This window comes from Sturnira hondurensis, unplaced genomic scaffold, assembly GCF_014824575.4.
Source record: "Sturnira hondurensis isolate 20B ecotype Veracruz unplaced genomic scaffold, ASM1482457v3 Scaffold0006713, whole genome shotgun sequence".
In the NCBI taxonomy this organism is placed as follows: Eukaryota; Metazoa; Chordata; class Mammalia; order Chiroptera; family Phyllostomidae; genus Sturnira; species Sturnira hondurensis.
Window position 1 is genome coordinate 2503408 of NW_028079344.1, and position 20339 is coordinate 2523746.

The following is a 20339-nucleotide window of genomic DNA, read 5'->3' on the forward strand; positions in this document are numbered from 1 at the left end:
AATGTGTTGATACATGCTATAACATGGATGAACTCTAAAATCATTATGCTAAGTAAAAGAAGCCAGATACAAAAGATCACTCATTATATGATTCTATTTACATGAAATATTCAGAATAGGCAAATCTATAAAGAGAGAAAGTAGATTAATGGTTGTCAAAGGTTGGCGGGAAAGGAGAGTTGGGGATAATATAACTAAATGGTTCGGGGTTTCTTTGGGGGAAGAGGAAAACATTCTAAAACTGATAGGAGTGATGGTTACACAATTCGGTAAACACATATAAAAACATCTGAACTATACACTATAAATGGATGACTTGTATAGTATGTGAACTATATCACAAAGAAGCTTTAACAAAAACATAAGTATTGTATTCCCTTCCTTCAGGGAAAGCATCGTGTCTTATCCTTATTTGGCTCCCCCTTCTATAAACACAGAACTCCCTCTGGAGACGTTCACTGAATTGAATTTGAGGTTAGTGCATTTTGTGCGTCAGCTGTGAACAGCGCTCTGCATCTGCAGAGGCGCTCTCTGCCAGGCCGCCATCCTTCCCAGGGAATGTGGTCCTGCTGGGAGTCAGGCAAACCCTGACAGGGATCACGGCTCTGCAGGGCTTCCTGTCTACCTGCCCAGATTGAGAGGGAGGCTTATTGGGGTGGAAGTCCCATCATCGAGTACAGAACAGGTTTTCACACATACAATACTGTTGCTAAAGCAGTCTTCAAAACATTGCGTTAACTGATAAACATGTCACTCCAAGCAATACTGCAATATAGAGTACTAGAAATTACATTGACATACAAATCAGAACTACATTTTAAACAGCAATCCCATTCATAAAAACTGAAACAGCAAAAAATGTAACCCTCAGCTAACGAATATTTAATATTTTAATATACAGATCTAATTTTTAATTTTACAGAGGAGGTTATGCAATATACCACCTAACAGTATGCTACCAGGAGATTTTACTTCAACAAAAGGATCAAATTTCCTCATATGTGGAAGGAATAATTCCTAACTAGACATTGCCTGCCCATCAGAAATGAAAACCAAGATCTCACTGTAAGGCCCGACAATGCTTCCAGAGATGGCAGCTCTTCTTCAAATGCTAAGATTGACATTATAAGGATTTCTCTATACATCTGCCTAATACATTGCTGCCAATTTGCAACTTTAGCTAAAATTCCAGTAGACTGATTTTGAAGGAGTAGAAGCGCCCGCCATGTTTTTTACTCCCCTCTAGAACAGAATATGTACACCTTGGATTAAACTTACACCAGTGAAAAGCACGTCTGCATTTTACAATTTACATGTTTTAAAAACTGGCTTTTTCCCCTTTTTATCTCTGAAGAGCCTCTTTTATCTGGAATCTGTGAGAATGTGAGTACACATCAGAGACAGTTTTACAGATTAACATGTGATATTCTACTCTCAAGAGCCTTACCTGCTGTCAGGAGTATAATAACACATACACATACTTATACACATTATGATGAATATAGCAAACATGTTTTTCTGATAACAATGTGATAACAACCATAAAATAAAATGTAATGTAAAATCTATAGGCATAAATTCTGTTTTTATATATACAAGGTCTGTCCAGAAAATATCCAGCCATGTACTATGAAAAAGAGACGTTTTTTAAAGAAGATACAAGATACAAGAAACATTGTACACAGGACAATGAAGTCTCAGTCTCCTTCCAAGTGGGCAACTTGGGACTTCACATAGTTCTCCCAATCTCCATCATTATTCGATGTTTCACCAAAAAACTCTGCAGGAGAGATGGTGCATGAGCGGGCGCATTGTTGTGATGAAGCTGCCAATCAGCAGTTGCCCATAGCTGTGGCCTTCTGAATCATCGGACTAATTTCCATGGAGGAATATTCAAGCCTAATGCAAAATTTGATGCAGATTCATTGCCCTACTTGCTTGGTCATTTTGAATGTGACGGCCACACAGTACACATGCTCACTCAACAGCATCTACTGCCCCCACTGACTAGTACAGTGAAGTCATCATTGTTCACACATGTGCATTCCAGTCCACTCTGCTTAGCTGCCAGGTTATTCAATGTCGCACAAACTTTTCCTGTTCTATTAACAATGGCTGGTCTCTCACTATACAGACCTCATATATATCATAAAGCAGTTCTGGCTGTCGACTTGTAACAGAGGGGAGAGCTTGCTAGTTTTCTTTTTAAAATATCATGTTTAGATTCCCATTTGTGAACTGCCATGTAAACATTTTATTAACCTGCCTCAGGGGCTCTTCTACATGTATGACTTCACATCTGTTCTTTCTTACGCAGTTAGCAGAAACCTATCATCTTTGGTGCACTCATATTTTTATATATACATGTCGACTAGAATGATCATAACTTGTCACAAGCTTTAAGCAATTTTTTATTGCTAAACTTCGCTTTTGCCCAATTTTTGCTCACAGTTCCTTTGCATATATTTTCATTACACTCCCCCCTCTTTTTCATACCTTGATTAAATGGCTTATCTACTTGTATTTTCATTTTACACATTGCCATAATAAATGGAAGTGTCCTGGGGTTCAATGAAGGCCAGCAGGGAGGGCAACACCTGTCGGTGCCATAAGAGGAAACCCCTTTATGACACAGTTAAGTCCCTCATAAAGATAAGAAATCACACTGAACATGAGTATTTTAAATAAGTAAAACTTTGAATGGTGTTCCCAGTGTTTTTCCTTAGCACTCAGAGCAACCTTAGATACTCTACAGAAATGAAAATATTTAAAAAGAGTGAATAAGATTATGAATATAGACACAAAATTTCTTAACAAATTATTAATAAATCAAGTCCAGCAACATGTTGGAAATACTTGTGTGTGTATATGCACACACACAGACTTGTAAGATTTCTCCCAGAAATACAGATTGTTTCAGCATATGATGGAAATCAACATAATAACACAATATTAACAGAATAAAGAACCATACCTTGATAATAAAACAAACTAAGAATAGAAGGGAACTTCCTCAACATCAAAAAGACACCTAAAAACCCCACAGCAAGCACTGTACTTACTGTGGAAAGACAGCATTCCTCTACGGATCAGAAACAAGAAAAAGATGTTGGATATTGTCGCTACCATTCAACACTGTACTGAAAAGTAGCCTGAGGAGCTAGGGAAAAATTAAAAAGCAACTAGAAGGAAAAGGAAGAAGTAAAAGTATCTCTACTTACAGATGACATAATTTTGCATATAGAGAATACTGAGGAATACACATTCACACATGCAACAATTAGAGCTAATAAATGAATTCCGCAAAATTCAAAATATAAGACTAATGCATAAAAATAAACTACTTCTACTAATGAAAGACAATCCAAAGATAAAAATTAAGTTTCACTTATACTAGCATAAAAATAAGACACCAGAAAAAAATACAAGAAAATTATAGACTAATATACCTTATGAATAGTTACAAACCCAACAAAATAGTAGCACACTGAACCCAACATCACACTAAAAAGGTTATGTACCATGAAACAAAGGAGGAAAAAACTCCCATATGGTCATGTCAATAGATGCAAAGAAAAAAAGCACTGAACAAAAGTCAACAACCTTTCATTATGAAACCACTCGGAAAATGAGGCATAGAAGGAAACATTCTTAACATGATACCGGGGGTTTATTTTAAAAAAAAAAAAACTACCGGGGGTTATTTTTTTAAAAAAAACATCTAACATCATACTCAATATTGAGAAACTCCAGTGTTTCCACCCTGAGATTAGAAAAGAGACAAGGATACCAGCTTGTTTAACATTTCTATCCAGACAGTAGGACAGAAAACCAAATAAAATGCCTTTGGATTGAAAATTTGAATCTTTTCTCTTTTAACAGATTGACCACTTCTATATAAGAAAATCTTGTAAAATCCACACACAAAAATCTATTAGAGCTAATAAATTATTTCAGTAAAGTTGCAGGATACCAATAAGTTGAGTTTGTCTATGCCAGAAATAAATATTTCCAGAAGGAAATAAATGAAACAATTTCATTTACAGCGATATCCCAAAGAATAAAATACCTAGGAGAAATTTTAACAAATGACATTTAAAAACCTATACACTAAAAACTAAAAAACGCTGATAGAAGAAATTAAGACATTGAAAAAGTATAAAATTATCCAATGTTCATGAACTGGAAAACGTAATACTGTTCCAATGGCAATGCTCCTTAAAGCAACTACTGAATCAGTACAACACTTACTAAAATCTCAACAGCCATGTCTCCAGAAATGGGAAATATAGGGAATTATTCCACATAGCATGGGAATGTAGTCCAGCTCCCACTCAGAAAAGCCAGTGGGAAGTGAGGTCTGGCACACAGGTGCCAGACCCACACGGATAGGTTCTCCTGTGGGGAATCAGGCCTGAGTTATACCTAGGCCTCTATGAGCCTTGATTTTGCGAAAACTCCCTCACCCTGGATTAAGGCAGAAAATGTTTACTGCATATCTTTAACTTCCTAAAAACTGTGCTAAACCTCCCAAGTTCAGAGTGTAGCCAGTTCAACCACTTTCCCCCTTGATCCGTAACATCCTTCTCTTTGAAGTAATTAGCAACAGCATTCCCTTTGTTATCTATAAAAGGTAATCACCTACAGCAAACTTACGCATAGTAAATGAGGACCACCCTCAATGTAATGTACCCAGAAGAGCAGTAAAAGCCTGTCCAGGTGGGGGTAAGGGCCCTCTCTCTCACTCAGAGAGCGGCCATGCTGTCCCTTTTTCTCTATAGGACTTCTGTAGTCTGTGTGTATTCGTCTCTCACAGCCACAACCACTGACCCTGCCAGCCAGGGACCACATCAGGAAAAGCCAATCCTCAAATTCATATGAAAGTGCAAGAAGCCACAACTAGCGAAAATAATCTTGAAAAAGAAAGTCAAAGCTGGAGGATTCAACTCCCAGATTTCAAAACTGACCACAAAGCCACAGCAACCAAAACTGAGTGCTTTGTGCAATGACACAAGGAAACAAAAGGTACACTGATTGGGAAGGGTGAAATTAAACTTTGTTCACGGACGACATGATTGTCTCTGTGCAGAATATCCGAAAGAACTGACCAAATAAAGAAGAAATCCTGGAACTAATAAGCAATTACAACAAAGTTGCAGGTTACAAGGTTAATATATAAAAGTCAATCACTTTCCAATACACTAGCAATGAACAAATGAAATCTGAAATAAAAAACACAACACCATTTACATTAGCACCCAAAATAACAAAATAAATATCATGTAACAAAATATGTATAAGATCTCTATGAGAAAACTACGAAAACTCCACTGAAATAAATCAAAGAACTAAATAAATGGAGAGATGGCTCATGTTTATGGATAGGAAAGCTAAACACTGTCAAGATGACCGTTCTCCCAAACTTGATCTTTAAATTCAATGTAGGTCCACCCCAAGCCCCAGCATGTTATTTTGTAGATATTGACAAAATGATCCCAAAGTTTATGTGGAAAGGCAAAAGACTCAGAACAGCCAACACGATACTGAAGAACAACAAAGTTGAAAGACTGACATCACCCAAGTTTAAAAATCACTATGCAGCTACAGTAAACAACAAACTATAGTATTAGTGAAAGAACAGACAAATAGATTGATGGAACCAACAGAGACCCTAGAAATACGCCCATAAGAGTATAGTAAACTGATATTTAACAATACAGGAAAGCAATAGAGAGGAGAAAAGGTAGTCTCCACAAATAGTTCTGGAACAACCAGACCTCCATGTGCAAAAAAATAAATCTATACACAGACTTTACACCCCTCACAAAAATCAGCTCAAAATGATCAGAAATCTAAAACGTAAAATGCAAAAATCTCCCTGAAGATATAAGAAAAAACTAGATAATGTTGGGTTTAGTGATGATTTTTTAATATGACAAGAACAACATGATTAATGAAAGATGGACTTCATTAAAATCTTAAATATCTGCTCTGTTAAAGACAATGTCAAGAGAATGGAAAGACAAGCCGCAGACTGGGGAAAATATTTGCAAAAACTTATAATAAAGGACTTACTCAAAACATATAAAAACACTCTTAAAATTCAATAATAACATTAAGAATCTAACTTTAAAAAATAGGCCAGAGACCCTAAAAGACACCTCACCGAAGAAGAGTCACGGACGGCAAAGCACTGGGTGGAAGACGCTCCACATCTTTCTGTCACCAGAAGAAACGCACGCCAAAACAGCAGCGAGACACCATCACACTCATCAGAACGTCAAGAATCCAAATCACTGACAGTGCCAAGTGATGGTGAGGATGTGGAGCAACACAAATTCTCACCCGCTGCTGGTGAAAATATGAAGTGGAGCAGCACCTTAAAAGACAGTTTGGCAGTTTCTTACAAAACTAAACAAACTCTTACCATATAATCCAGCATTCATGCTTCTTGGTATTTATCCAAAGGAGTTGAAAATTTATGTCCATACAAAAAAATCTGCATATGATGTTTATAGCAGCTTTATTCATAATTACTAAAACTTGGAAACAACCAAGATGCCCTTCAGTAGAGAGGTGGATACATAAACTGTGGCACATGCGATCAACGAAATATTATTCAGCACTAAAGAGAAATGAGCTATCAAGGCATGAGAAGACACGGAGAAACCTTACACACATATTACAAAACTAAAGAGGCCGATCTTAAAAAGCTACATTATGTATGATTCCAACTACATGACATTCTGGGAAAAGCGAAACTGTGAAGACAGCAGAAAGATTGGTGCTTGCCAGGGTCTGGGGGTGGAAGAGATGACTAGGCAGAGCACAGAGAGTTCTGGGACAGTGAAAATACTCTGTGTGATACCATAATGATGGATACACAGTATTACACACTTGTCCAAAACCACAGAATGGTAACACTAAGACTGAACCCTAAGCAAACTATCTACTTTTGGATGATAATGATGTACTAATGTAGGTTCATCAATTGTAACGAATGTACCACTATCATGGGGGATGTTGATAATAGAGGAGGTTATGCATGTGTGGGGTAGGGGGTATATGAGATATCTTCTGCATTTTCCTCTCTATTTTACCATGAAATTTAAATTTTTCCTTAAAAAATAAAGTCTTAAAAAAGCAGTGTAGTACTGGCATAATGACAGGCATATAATACAATCAAGAATCTAGAAATGAACCTAAACATCTATGAGCAATTGATTTTCAACAAGAGCGTCTGATGGGGAAAGAATATTCTCTTCAAAAAATGGTTCTGGGGAAACTAGATAAAGTTGAACCTCTCACTCACTTCATGTATAAAACTTAAAAATGGACCAACCTCAAATGCAAGAGGTAGAACTATAAAATCCACAGAAAAGAAAAAACACAAAGAAATAAATCCACACTGTCTCAAATTTGGCAATGGATTCTTAGATTCAACACCAAAGTACAAGCAACAAAAGAAAAATAGATAAACTGGACTTCATCAAAATTTACAACTACTGTACATTAAAAGACATTGTCAAAAATGTGCAAGCATAATCTATAGGAGGACTTCCAGTCGAGATGGTGGCACAGGGGAACTCTGGGCTAGCCTCCTCCCACAAGCACCTATCAAAACTGCAACTAAACTAAAGAACAACAGTCATGGAAAACCACCTGAAGTCTAGGTGAACAGAAGTCCTATAACTAGGGAACCATGGTTCTCAAACTTAATTCATTCCCCAAGTCTGTTCAAAAAGTGACTTGTTCAAAAACCAAACCATGCCTGAGAGATGCATCCCATCATACAGGTATCAGCATGAAAGGGTTTTTGGATTGAGAACCAAAATTTTGTTCAACAACTGAGACATTTTTTCCATTAACAACCTGGTCGAGAACTGACTTGTTTGAGATGGGAGACAGGTGTACACAAGAAGTCATGAAGAGACTGGTAGAAGAGGGTCAGAGACACAGAACCGCTGGTCCCATACCCATGGTAGTGGATAGAAACAGGGAGCGATACCCTGGCTGCAGAGGTCCTGGCTGAGAAGCAAGGGGTCCCATCCCCCACCAGGCTTCTCAGCCAGAAGGAAAGTCCCCATAACTTCTGGCTGTGAAAACCAGATGGGACTGTGGCTGAGTGAAACAAGGGGCTGCTGGAGGGGCAGGTGTTTACACGGGGCCTTACTCACTAAGGGACTCACTCCCTCTGAGCTCCAGCAGCAAGAGAAGCACCAGAGACATCTGAGGAGAAACTGAGTTGTTTGAATTTAGGGAGGGGGCTAGAAGGGCAGCTTTCTCCCAGACAGCTCTGACAGAAGCCGTAGTGACTTCGTTTAGCCCTCCTCCTTATAGTAGCACAGGCAGGCACCAAGTCTGTTAACCTGGCTAACACTGCTCACTCCAGCCTGGTGATTTCCTGAGACCCTGTCCCACCCAATTTTCAGGCCCACCCAAACCAATCCCAGGGGCTTTTCCACACAAACTGCCTATCTTGGCCGGTGCTATGAACTTCCCTAAAATCTCTCAAAGGTTCACAAACCTCAAACAAATGGCATCGGTGCACCTCTTACCTCTTGCTAAGCAGCCCCAAGCCTGACACTAGTGACAGCCGGCCTTGGTTCACAGCTTGGCCTTCACCAGGCATCTATAAGTCCAACACAAGTGGCAACCATCTGCAGATCGCTATGCACACACCAGGTGGCCCCAAACATGGCACGGGAGGTGGCTGACCCTGGCCTGCACCACAGGCCTTCCCAAGAGGCCCCAGAACCAATACACCCAATGGCCAGCTTTAGACCACATCAGACACCACCCAAACACTTCCACAAACAATACACCCAAAGGGCAAACTTGGCAGGCACCTGACCCCACTAAAGCAAATCCTGCTCCTCAGGGTCAGCCCCTGCACAGCAGCTCTCCACTGTGCCACAGCACGTCCTCGCGACCAAGGAGTATGACAGTCAATCCCTCCCATTAATGTGCCTGCAGAAAGCAAGGCTCAACTACAACAGGAGAGCATACACAACAAGGAAAACATATGGAGCACCTGACTCAGGTGATCAGGGAGATTGTGACATGGGCCACACAGGACACCTACTATAATATAGGACCACTCTACCAAGACCAGGACATATAGCAGCTCTACCTACTACATTGAAACAAACACAAGGAGGTAGCCAACACGAGGAGACAAACATGTCCCAAATGAAAGAACAAGAGAATATTCCTCAAAAGATGAAACATAAAGTTATCATATGAACCAGCAATTCTACTCCTAGGTTTATGCCCAAGAGAAATAAAGACATGTGTCCACACAAAAAAATTGTACTTGAATGCTTATAGTGACATTAGTCATAGTAGCCAAAATGGAATAAACACAGTTCCCATCAACAGACGAATGGATAAACAAACTGTGGAATAGATACATAGAATGGCATATTATTCAGCCATAAAAAGGGATAAACTACTGATATATGCTATGATTTGGATAAACATTGAAAATGTTACAATAAATGAAAGAAGGCAGACATTGGCATTCATGTATTATATGATACTTTTTATGTAATATATCCAGAATAGGCAAATCCATAGAAAGCAGGTTAGAGGTTACCATGGAAAGGGGCAAGGCAGGGCATGCGGAACACTTGCTTAAAAGTACAGAGTGTCTTTATGGGGTGATAAAAAAGTATTTGAAACCACACAGGTGTTGGCTGCATGATATTATGAATACATTACCACTGAACTGTGCACTCTAAAATGGTTTATTGTATGTTATATAAATTTCACCTCAATTTAAAAACAGAATAGACTACTTAGGATTAAATTTAATAAAGTAAGTAAGTGCCAGACTTGTAGACTGAAAACCACAAGATGTCATTGAAAGAAGATTAAATACCTAAACAAATGGCAACAAGTCCTGTGTTCATAGAGTAGAAAATTTACAGTTTTTCAGATGGCAATGCTCTCTAAATCGACCTTTGATTCAGTGCAATCCCTGTCAAAGTCCCAGTTGGCTTTTCAGGGGCAGGAATTGGCGAGTTAATTCTAAAATTTGTATGGAAGTGAGAGGAACTCAAGATAAGTCAAAACAATCAAGAAAAGAAAAAGAGTTGGGAGACTCTTTTTCAGCAATTAAGATACTACAGTTCTGGTGTAGGAACAAACACACAGACCTATGGAACAGAACTGAGAATCCGGAAATAAACCAGTGAACAGGAAAAGTAAAGTCTTTTGTGTCAAGTCTTCGCGACCTTCGACTGGATACCAAAAGTACAAAAAAGAAAAAAAGAGGTAAGTTGGACTTTATCAAAATTAAACACTTCTGTGCTTTAAAACAAACTGTCAAGAAAGTGAAATGACAACAGGGTCTAATATCCACACAAAGAACTTTTACAACTCAATAATAAAAAGACAAAGAATACAGTTAAAATGGGCAAAAGATTTGAATAGATATTTCTTGAAAGAAGATACACAAATGGGCAATACCACATGAAAAATGCTCAACATCATTAATCATTAGAGAAATACAAATCAAACCCATAATGAGATACCACTTCACATCCAGTGGGATGGCTGTAATTAAAAACACAAAGAATAACATGTGGGTAAGGATGTAGAGAAATTTGAATTCTCATACATGGCTAGTGAGAATGTAAAATGTGTAATTACTTTAGAATATAGTTTTCCAATTCCTCAAACATAGTTACTTTATGACTGGCAATTCTAGTATTATATCCAAGAGAAATAAAAACTCATGTTCACTCATAAAATTGTACATAAAAGTTCATAACAGCATTATTCATAATAGCCAAAAGGTGAAAACAAATCAAATGCCCTTTAACTAATAAATGCACAAACAAAATATAGTATGACCCATACAATGGAATATTCTAAGTAAATGAAAAGGAATGAAGTAGTGAGACATGCTACAACATGAACCCTGAAAACATTAAGCTAAGTGAAAGACACCAGGCTACGATTCGATTTACACAAAATGTCTGGAATAGTCAAGTCCAATCTACATCGAGTAGATCAGTGGTCACCTAGGTCTGTGAAGGGGAAAAGAATGAGTGACTGCTATTGAGTATTGGGGGGTTATTATTTTGGGGGTGATGAAAATCTCCAGCAATAGAGGTGTTGGTTGTAAAGCCCAGTGAATATACTAATAACCACTGAATTCACACTGAACAACTCACTCTAAATGTAAACTAAAATGGTGAAAATTATAGTAGGTGAATTATATCTCAATTAAAAAAATGGATGAAGAATATACTACAAAGAACAAGGTACTTATATGAAGTAGAGTTGGGGATTCTTAGTATATTAAAACACTTTAATGAGTAAAAGGAATACTAACAAATATATGAAGTTTAGAGGTAGGTTAATTATAAGATTCCAATTTAAACATTGTATGTCAGGACAAAATCTCCTCAGAATTGTAAGAATTATTAGAGAAGATAATTTGATCCAGCAGTGAATAATTTCCATCACTAAATTAGTCCCTGGTTAAAGCTATCACTCAGATTTCAGCACGGGGACAATATTTAAATAAGCAATTCATTCTCCAATAGAAACCACAAGACTGGATTAAATTCTGTTACCACCTTGTTGACTTTAGGAACTACATCGTCTCCTAGTCACACATAATCAGGGCCTTACCTTAACCTTCAGCCTCACCTAGGGTGTGGGGGGGCTCTGTTCCCCTCAGCCTGGACCTTAATTCTTAACATGCTGCACAGACTATTCCTAGACTCCCACAGCACCAAGGGGCAGGGGTCCTGGACTTAAATGCTGAAACCTCGTGAGAACAAGCTGCAAGCGTCAGAGAAGTTACTTCTCCAGAGGCCAGTGGAAGACTGGGGGCTGTATCTCCAGGCAACCCAAGTTAAACCACATATTTTCAGATCTGACAAACGTGTCACCTCATCTTAAAGAACGTTACTTAAAGTTCACTTTAGCCAGTTTTACAGAAAAACAAAATAAACAACTGCGAAGCTATCCGTGCATCACAATCAGAGTTTGAGAAGATAGTATGTATTTTATAAAACCTTTTAAGACTAATTGAATATTTTTGAATAGGCTGTGGGTTTTGTTTGCATTGTTTTGTTTGACTTGACTGACTTTAGTTTGTGAACTTTTTCACTAGATTCAAGAAAATGATGACAAATCCTAATATTTTCCTATATTTAAGGGGAAAAAAGATTTTAAAACAGCAAAATTCTAAAATCATTCAAATTAAAGGTAAGCATCTGCTCCATTCTAGAATGGCATATTCCTTACTCTACATTTCCTTCTATACTTTTTTATTAAAAGTAAATAGGTTTCTCCTAGAACACTTGCTTACAAATGCTAAGATTACATACGCACTACAGCTAATTCATTTTAAAACTAAAAACATGGATTTGTCTTGGGAATATCATGCTGAGCAAGGCAGGTCAGATGGAGGAGGTGAGGAGCCATATGATTTCACTCATATGTGGGATGTAAAACTGGAACAAGATGAACAAGCAGGACAGACAAATGCAAACTCATGGACACAGACAGCAGTGCAGTGGTTACCAGAGGGAAGCGGGTGGGTAGCAAAAGGCAATGGTGGTCAAGTATATGGTGATGGAAAAAGATCTGACTTTGGGTAGTGAACACACAATGCAATATATAGATGTACTTTAGAACTGTTTATCTGAAACCTATATAATTTTATTGACCAATGTCATCCCTATATTTTTAACATAAGAGTGATGGATTTGATACAGCAAATCTCTAGGGAAGGTTTCTTAATATTTCTGTAATAAGAAAAATATAAGTAGAAAGAGTCCCTACTGCAGGGATTAGCTGAGTCACTAAGTTGGCTTGGTGAATGTGCCTGGCAAATCTGGAGACTCATTTTTAATTCTCTCACATCTTAGATTTCTAGATTTCTTATATTCAACTCCAACGCTAAGTACAGTTAATAACCTATGATTCAATTAATGAATTAACGTAAGTTAAGAGATAAATTATGTAACTAGAAATAGTTTGTTTTAAATGTTGATCCACAGCAGTGGTACTCATTTCATCAGATAAAATTTTTAGCAACTTCTTTAAATGACTGCCTAATTCATCTTCATAAACACGGTCCATTTTCATCATGGGGAAGGATGTGCCGATTTCAGACATTTGCGTTACTTGGTGGTCAACAGAACCTCACACAGTGTTTTTATCATACACTTTGCACTGAAATGTGGTTTACATAAATGAAAACATGAATGGCCACTGCCACTCACACAGGATGACTTCAAAGAACACCCCACCGGTCCACTCACCTTGGGGAGTTATCAGAGTCCTTCCATTCTTCTGACACCATCCAACTGGCTGGATATGAGGACTATTCACACCACACCTGCAAAAACAGCATTCTACTTCGATCCCATGTTACTCAAGGACAGAGAAGGAATTCAATAGTAATGAACATTCTGAATATTAAGAGATACCATGGAAAATATTATTTCATAGCCAAAGTGTTATTTTATAGCTAAGAAATTAGAAGTGATTTTTAGTATTATATATTGTAAGCCAAGTGACCAGACTTCTCTTTTACACAGCCTTTTTGAAATTTAAAAGTATAAAATAAAAAGTTTTTTACTATAACCTGAAATGCCAGTAATATCCCCAAAGAGTGAACATTTTAATAGTCTTCTACAACTTCTTGCTAAGAGCAAGGGAAATATCAATGGGCCAGTCCAAATTTTAACAGGAGAGCCCAATCAGACTCCATATGGCTTCACATTTCTTCCATCTCCTTTTCAAAGAATTCACACTATTCTACTTATGATGCATACAACAACTGATCTTTGCTCTGCTTCTTAGTTCAAAGACAAAAACAGGGTCCCCTTCATGTACCTGAAGAACCACAGCCTCAGGCAGGAACTGGCTGGTTATTTGGGACATGCTATGAAAAACTGCTACTAAAATTATCTGTGCCATTCCCTCTTACCTATTACAGGGTTTTGCCCAGAAAATCCTTTTAACTCATACGATGTTAGTTTAATGGCATCATTGCACGCATTTTCTCTGCTCCCCACAGGCTTTCAAATAATTCACTCCCTCTCCCTGAATCCAGACCTCTTAAAAATATGACAGGGTGAGTTTAACATTTTTCAGGGAAAAAAATACTGCAAGTTCTTAACTCATCACACACACACACAAAAAATGCTTCCCTTACGAACTAAACAAAATACAGTGAAGTGCCCTGAACTGGTCACATTATTCCAGATGAGTTCTCATTAGGTAACCACCCATGAAGTAAAGAAAATGTTTCTTGGGCTCTTTAACTAGAGAAGGTAGTGAAAAGTCAACCACTAAATCCTGTTCATACCTTTAAGAACAGAAGAACAGCGATAGTACTGGAATGAAAACAAATTCTTAACACTGAACATGAATACACAAAAACAAAACGCACAGTGATGTCTCACCAGTAATCGTAACTATCATCCCAATTGTCAAAATGCACTAGTAAGCGATCTTCAACAATATCTGCTATGGTTGCCACACACACCAGTGAAGGGTTCTTCCTGTCGACGGCCTCCAGCTTCATTCCAACCCGAAAGTCTTTAGGCACTGGCCCATTCTAACACAGCAGCAGAGGGAGAGGCACAGAAAGAAACGGGACACCAAACAGGGCTGAGCCACTGTCCAAACTTCCATGTTTAGCATCATAAAAGTCTGTTGGTTATCAACACTTATCATGCTGAGTGAAGCCAGTAAATGCCAGTAAAAATATTCCCACAAACTGTTAGGAAGTTGGCATTCAGAACAAAGATGGGGAAATGAGTTTTTGCACTGGGCTCTTCTCTTTCTCCGTGCAGGTCGGCTCTACCTGCCTCATCACTATCACCTTCCCCCTTCTTCAGTTTTTAGGATAATGTGTGTTCATTTTAAATTATGATGTTTACCGAAGACAGTAGTATCAAATAATTTATTCTGCTCCCTATAGGATTTTGAATAGTTTCCATATACCACTATTTTGGAAAAGTAATAAAGATATGCTCTCTAGTACTAAAATAACTTTCATCAGATATGAAAATAGTGGTTTTTAAATATTTAAAGAACACACACACTAATCCACAAATAAAACTACAACTGAAAAAATCCAAATGTTTTTTATTATCTACACATAACTTTAGTATTAAAAACACTAAGGACTATATGACTTACAATAATATTACAATGACAAAACCCCATTTTCATAAAGCTATAATTACCCTGTGCTGGGATTTAGAAAGTATACATACGGTATATACATATGGTATCTGGGGTCTACTAGGGTTTTTCTTTACTATCGAGGCTGAACTCTGACTGTTTGTTTTTCTTTAGCACATTACATTTTTCAAGATGATTTTACACTTCTTTCCTTAATACAATTCTACGAACCACATCGAGAATCTGTATAACAGTGATATCAAGAGCAGGACACTGAAGCCCACAAAAGTTGGGTGAGTGTCCTACAGGGAGACGGAGCCCATAAGCGGCAAGGCTGACACCCGACTCCAGGCTCCCTGACCCTTTCAGAGACGTGTGGCCTCCCTGCTGGGCCTGTGGGCCAAAAGGAGGCCAAAGCTAAGATTTATCTTCCTTCTCTCTCTAAGACTTTTTAGGTTGCTGGGGATATAGATGGCATAAGTGTGCTCTACCCAAATTCTCATATACTCCTTGAATCTATATGAAATGTCACCCTCACTGTCATTACACAATAAATCCATCTAGGCTGGTACATTAAAGTCCACCCGGGGTATTTACTCATCTCAAACACCAAAACTAGTTTGAATGACTAGATCACTAGAAGTACAAAGAAAAAAAACACATTTCTAAAAGGCATTTTAAATTTTACCTGGTTTTAAATATGTATTTTTCAACTCTCTTTATCTAATAACACTTTTAATTATATTTTTAAAGGAGAAAAAGTATGAAATTGACATAAGAAACTGACACATTAAGTGAGAAAAGTCAACCAGAAGTTGAGAATTCTTAAAAGATTAAAATACAACAGAATATTCAGTGATTTTTTAAAATTTAAGCTCAAGGGAAAATCTAGTTTATATTGAGGCAGAAAATACTTACAGAACTTCTGTTCCTGAATAATTTCTTCGGAGCATTTTGCAATCTGTAGGCCTTCAAATAATTCATCCAAACAAATTTATCTTTTCTATAACCTAAAAAAGTATGGATTACTCAAGATAACCACAAGTGTAACCATGTGCATACTAAATATATAATCCTTATTCAGTCTTCTGCCATAAATTAAATGTCCTTTAGCAGACCACAAAAGATTTAAATTAAAATCTTTAGCTTCTTCCAATGTTTTCTAATGTACGAACTTCTAGACTGTTGAGTGTGATATCCCATCATGTATATCACTCCTTACAAATTTAAACAATTTATTAAGATATGGAATTGGTAACTGGTAACTAATAGGCGTCTCATATCCTATTGGGACTTTCCAAAATGGGCAAAGGAAGGAGACAAAAGCCCTGAGTTTGTCATCACTCCTGAAGAAGCCACGTCACCAAGACCATCAGGGGTCCTGATGGTACAACAGTCCAGGTACCAGACATCTGGCGTAAATTACAAAAACACCTTCACAATCCAAAGGCCATTTGGCAGCTCCGGGTGTCTGATCCATAGCTTCACAAGTTTCCCATTTTAAAAAAATGCATTATCTTGTCATCTATGTGCCCTAANGGCAGAAAATACTTACAGAACTTCTGTTCCTGAATAATTTCTTCGGAGCATTTTGCAATCTGTAGGCCTTCAAATAATTCATCCAAACAAATTTATCTTTTCTATAACCTAAAAAAGTATGGATTACTCAAGATAACCACAAGTGTAACCATGTGCATACTAAATATATAATCCTTATTCAGTCTTCTGCCATAAATTAAATGTCCTTTAGCAGACCACAAAAGATTTAAATTAAAATCTTTAGCTTCTTCCAATGTTTTCTAATGTACGAACTTCTAGACTGTTAAGTGTGATATCCCATCATGTATATCACTCCTTACAAATTTAAAGTCCCATATCCTATTGGGACTTTCCAAAATGGGCAAAGGAAGGAGACAAAAGCCCTAGTTTGTCATCACTCCTGAAGAAGCCACGTCACCAAGACCATCAAGGGTCCTGATGGTACAACAGTCCAGGTACCAGACATCTGGCGTAAATTACAGAAACACCTTCACAATCCAAAGGCCATTTGGCAGCTCCGGGTGTCTGATCCATAGCTTCACAAGTTTCCCATTTTAAAAAAATGCATTATCTTGTCATCTATGTGCCCTAAAAGCGGCTCACTGGGTGCTGGACCAATTAAAACTGGCTCAATAAATATTTTCTGTTGGTGTTATATTAATATTTAGAATAAAAGTCAAACTCCTTGCACAGCCTTCAAAGCAGGGCTGCAATTTCACCTCCTACTTCTCCTGCTGCAGCCACATTCATTCCTTGTTATTACTCAGCTGCACCAGGCACGCTCTGGCCCCAGCACCTGATTCACTCTTCTTTTCTCTCTGACGGGGGCTCTCACCCAGGCAGCCACACCGCTTCCTCTCTCATTTCACCCGCGAATCTGCTGGACGTCACCTTCTCAGGCTTTCTTCTCCATGCTGAGTCAGAATGTCCCTGTTATTCTCTCAGCCTTCCCACCCTCCCACTCCCTGCCACTGACTCTCTATCTTCGTTTATGGTCCTCTCTCCTCTAGAATGAAAGCCCCATGAAGGCAGAGATGGTTTGTTTTACTCGGTGCTATATCCCCAGTGCCTGCACAGAGGAAGGGCTCCATAAATACCCCCCAAATGAAGGAGCCTGTGGCGTGCTACAAGCTTCCATGAAACCGAGCAATCTAAAGGACTCTGTCATTAGTCTCAGGGACAGATCCCAAAGGATACCCTGAGTTAGTTACTAAGAATAAATGACTATATACTAACTCCAGAAGTTTCCACGGCCACCAAATCATTTAACATCCAACCAGGAGATCTTACACAGACCTTTGCTAAGCAAAGAAATGGTCCCATTGTCATCTCAACTGGTCAATCCTCACCTCACTAGCACACAGCAAATAACAAGGGCTTCAGTCACACTCGCCAGGCCCACAGTCCTCTAGCACATAACAAAAGACACGGATGAGACTTTTATCTCCCCTCCAAACACCGAAATGGGTTTCTCTCTCATGCCCCCACGTTCTCCGTGAGTTCAGCTGGACCAACGACAGCGACTCACGCCTCCTCACTGCCCAGCACCAATGACTGAGATATCTCACTTCCATTGTGGTTTAAACACTAGTTTCTCCATTTCTTATACAGTTCAATAAACTTTGTGTGAAATGAAATACCCTCACAAGATTTTATTTCTGCCCTAGTTGCCTTATCAGAATATCTGACTCAAACAGTCTTCGATGTTTTTCTTTTAAAGACATTTATTTCCAAGAATGGTATCTTTACAGACTTACTCTTTTTTGAGGATCAAACTTTCATTTTAGAAATTAAATCACACCAGGCTCTCACGTAATTATGTCATGGAAATGTTGTTAAAATAAAACTGAAATAAGAACTCACTCTCTCTCCATCCTGGCTTACCCTTAGGAATATGCAGTTCATGTTTGGTCTTTTCACACCACCCTATGGGATGAAGGTCAGGAGAACCAGCATTGGTCCAAAAATCGTAGCAGCTTAAATAACCATCAAAATGAAGCCTTAGACGGTAACCACACACCTGCAAAGTGGAATGTTTGCAGTTGTTCCTTGTGTTTGAAGTACACAAAAAAACAAAATATTCATATATTCTGTCAGTGCCATCAACATATATGAACCAATCCTCCCATCTATTTATAGATGAAATCTAAATAAGACAAAATGCTGACAAAATACACTAGCTTTTTTTCTGCAAAAATAATTACCCTTTCCCTCAATCGAGGAATCTGAGGTCAGTTTACCTGTCCATTACTCAATGAGTTTATTTATTAACTCAAGCCTGCCAAACATTCCTTTCAGAAACCCCATCTAGCTAAAGTACAAAGCAAAAACCAAATGGGCATGGACTTATTTCAACTCTAACATATAAACCCAGCATAGTCAGTAAAGGAAATAATAAAACGGTCTGAGAAATGCATCCTCTAAACATGCTATATAAATTTAATAGCCATAATCAATCAGCAAATTAATGTTGTTTTCCATGTTTGGGGTTATTAAAAATATATGTATCTTTTATCAATTTAATAATATAAAATGTTTAGTAAATATGACATTTTATAAGCCATTTACTTTCATCAATGGCTCTTCATGCTATATAATTTTCAAAATGCATTTATTTATGTAAATATATAATTCATATGCATGGATATTTTTCATATGCATTTTCATTAGTTCAGCTAAAACTTCAATAATTACATCTTTAACAGATAAAAGCAACAATGTGAGATTCACCGATTGTAATCAACCTCAGGTGAAAACTATTTACCAATTAAATCAAGAGTATCTTCTAGGGATGAAAAACTTATTAAAAAGCTAATCTTCAGAAGGAAAAAATCATTAAGAAACATATTTTACCCATCATTGACTAAAATAAATCTATAATGTATTGGAGCTTGATTAGAACAGAAAGTACTCGATTCATTATTCTCTAGAAAATTCTCTTCTGTCACTTCACTCTGCAATTAGAACAAGACAATAACACCAACTCTTACCTCAGCTACAGAAAGCACACAAAATACAGCTGGGTGTCGGGGGTCAATGCCTTCTAATCTCATTCCAATATGAAAACCATTTTCATACTCTGGAAAGGATTGGTCCTAAAGAATTCCATGATATAACATTAGCCACTGAAATATACTCACAATTTAATACTAAAACACTTGGCATGGCTATACAATAAAAAACTTACTGCAGTAACTTGAAAGCTCAGTAATATAGCTAAGGATATTGGGTTGACCAAAATGTACACTTAGTTTTTTTTATTAAAAGACACATTTTTCATTGTCACCAATAACTTTATTGATTTGGATATTTTGAGTAAGTCAGCTATCTCCTGCATAGTATAATGTTGATCATTCTCAATTAATGGCTCAATTTCATTACTATTGACTTCAACAGATCTACCCAACCATGGAACATCATCTGGTGAGAAACCTCACAAACCACTTTTGACATATTCCATTAGTCACAGCACCTTCTCCATATACTACAGTCTTTTTTGGTGTTTCAACTGGGTTTTTACCGTTCTTAAATAATAAAGCATAGTGTGCAAAAAAAGTTGTGTATTTTCTTCCATCATCAATATTAAAACTGCTACATAAAAATTCACCAATTTTCATAAGGTTTTTAAAAAATAT

The 20339-nt window shown here is 37.6% G+C and overlaps 1 protein-coding gene across 1 annotated transcript in view; it reads right to left on the reverse strand.

Annotated features, from left to right (window-relative positions):
* The window catches only part of L3MBTL4 (L3MBTL histone methyl-lysine binding protein 4), a 277084-nt gene that overhangs the window by 234638 nt on the left and 22107 nt on the right, over positions 1-20339 (reverse strand). The window contains exons 3-7 of the mRNA XM_037050371.1: positions 19695-19799; positions 18589-18724; positions 16721-16812; positions 14439-14593; positions 13290-13366 (exon numbers count right to left, since the gene is read on the reverse strand). Of these exons, the coding sequence (XP_036906266.1) occupies positions 13290-13366; positions 14439-14593; positions 16721-16812; positions 18589-18724; positions 19695-19799 (565 nt within the window). The remainder of the gene's footprint in view (positions 1-13289; positions 13367-14438; positions 14594-16720; positions 16813-18588; positions 18725-19694; positions 19800-20339) is intronic.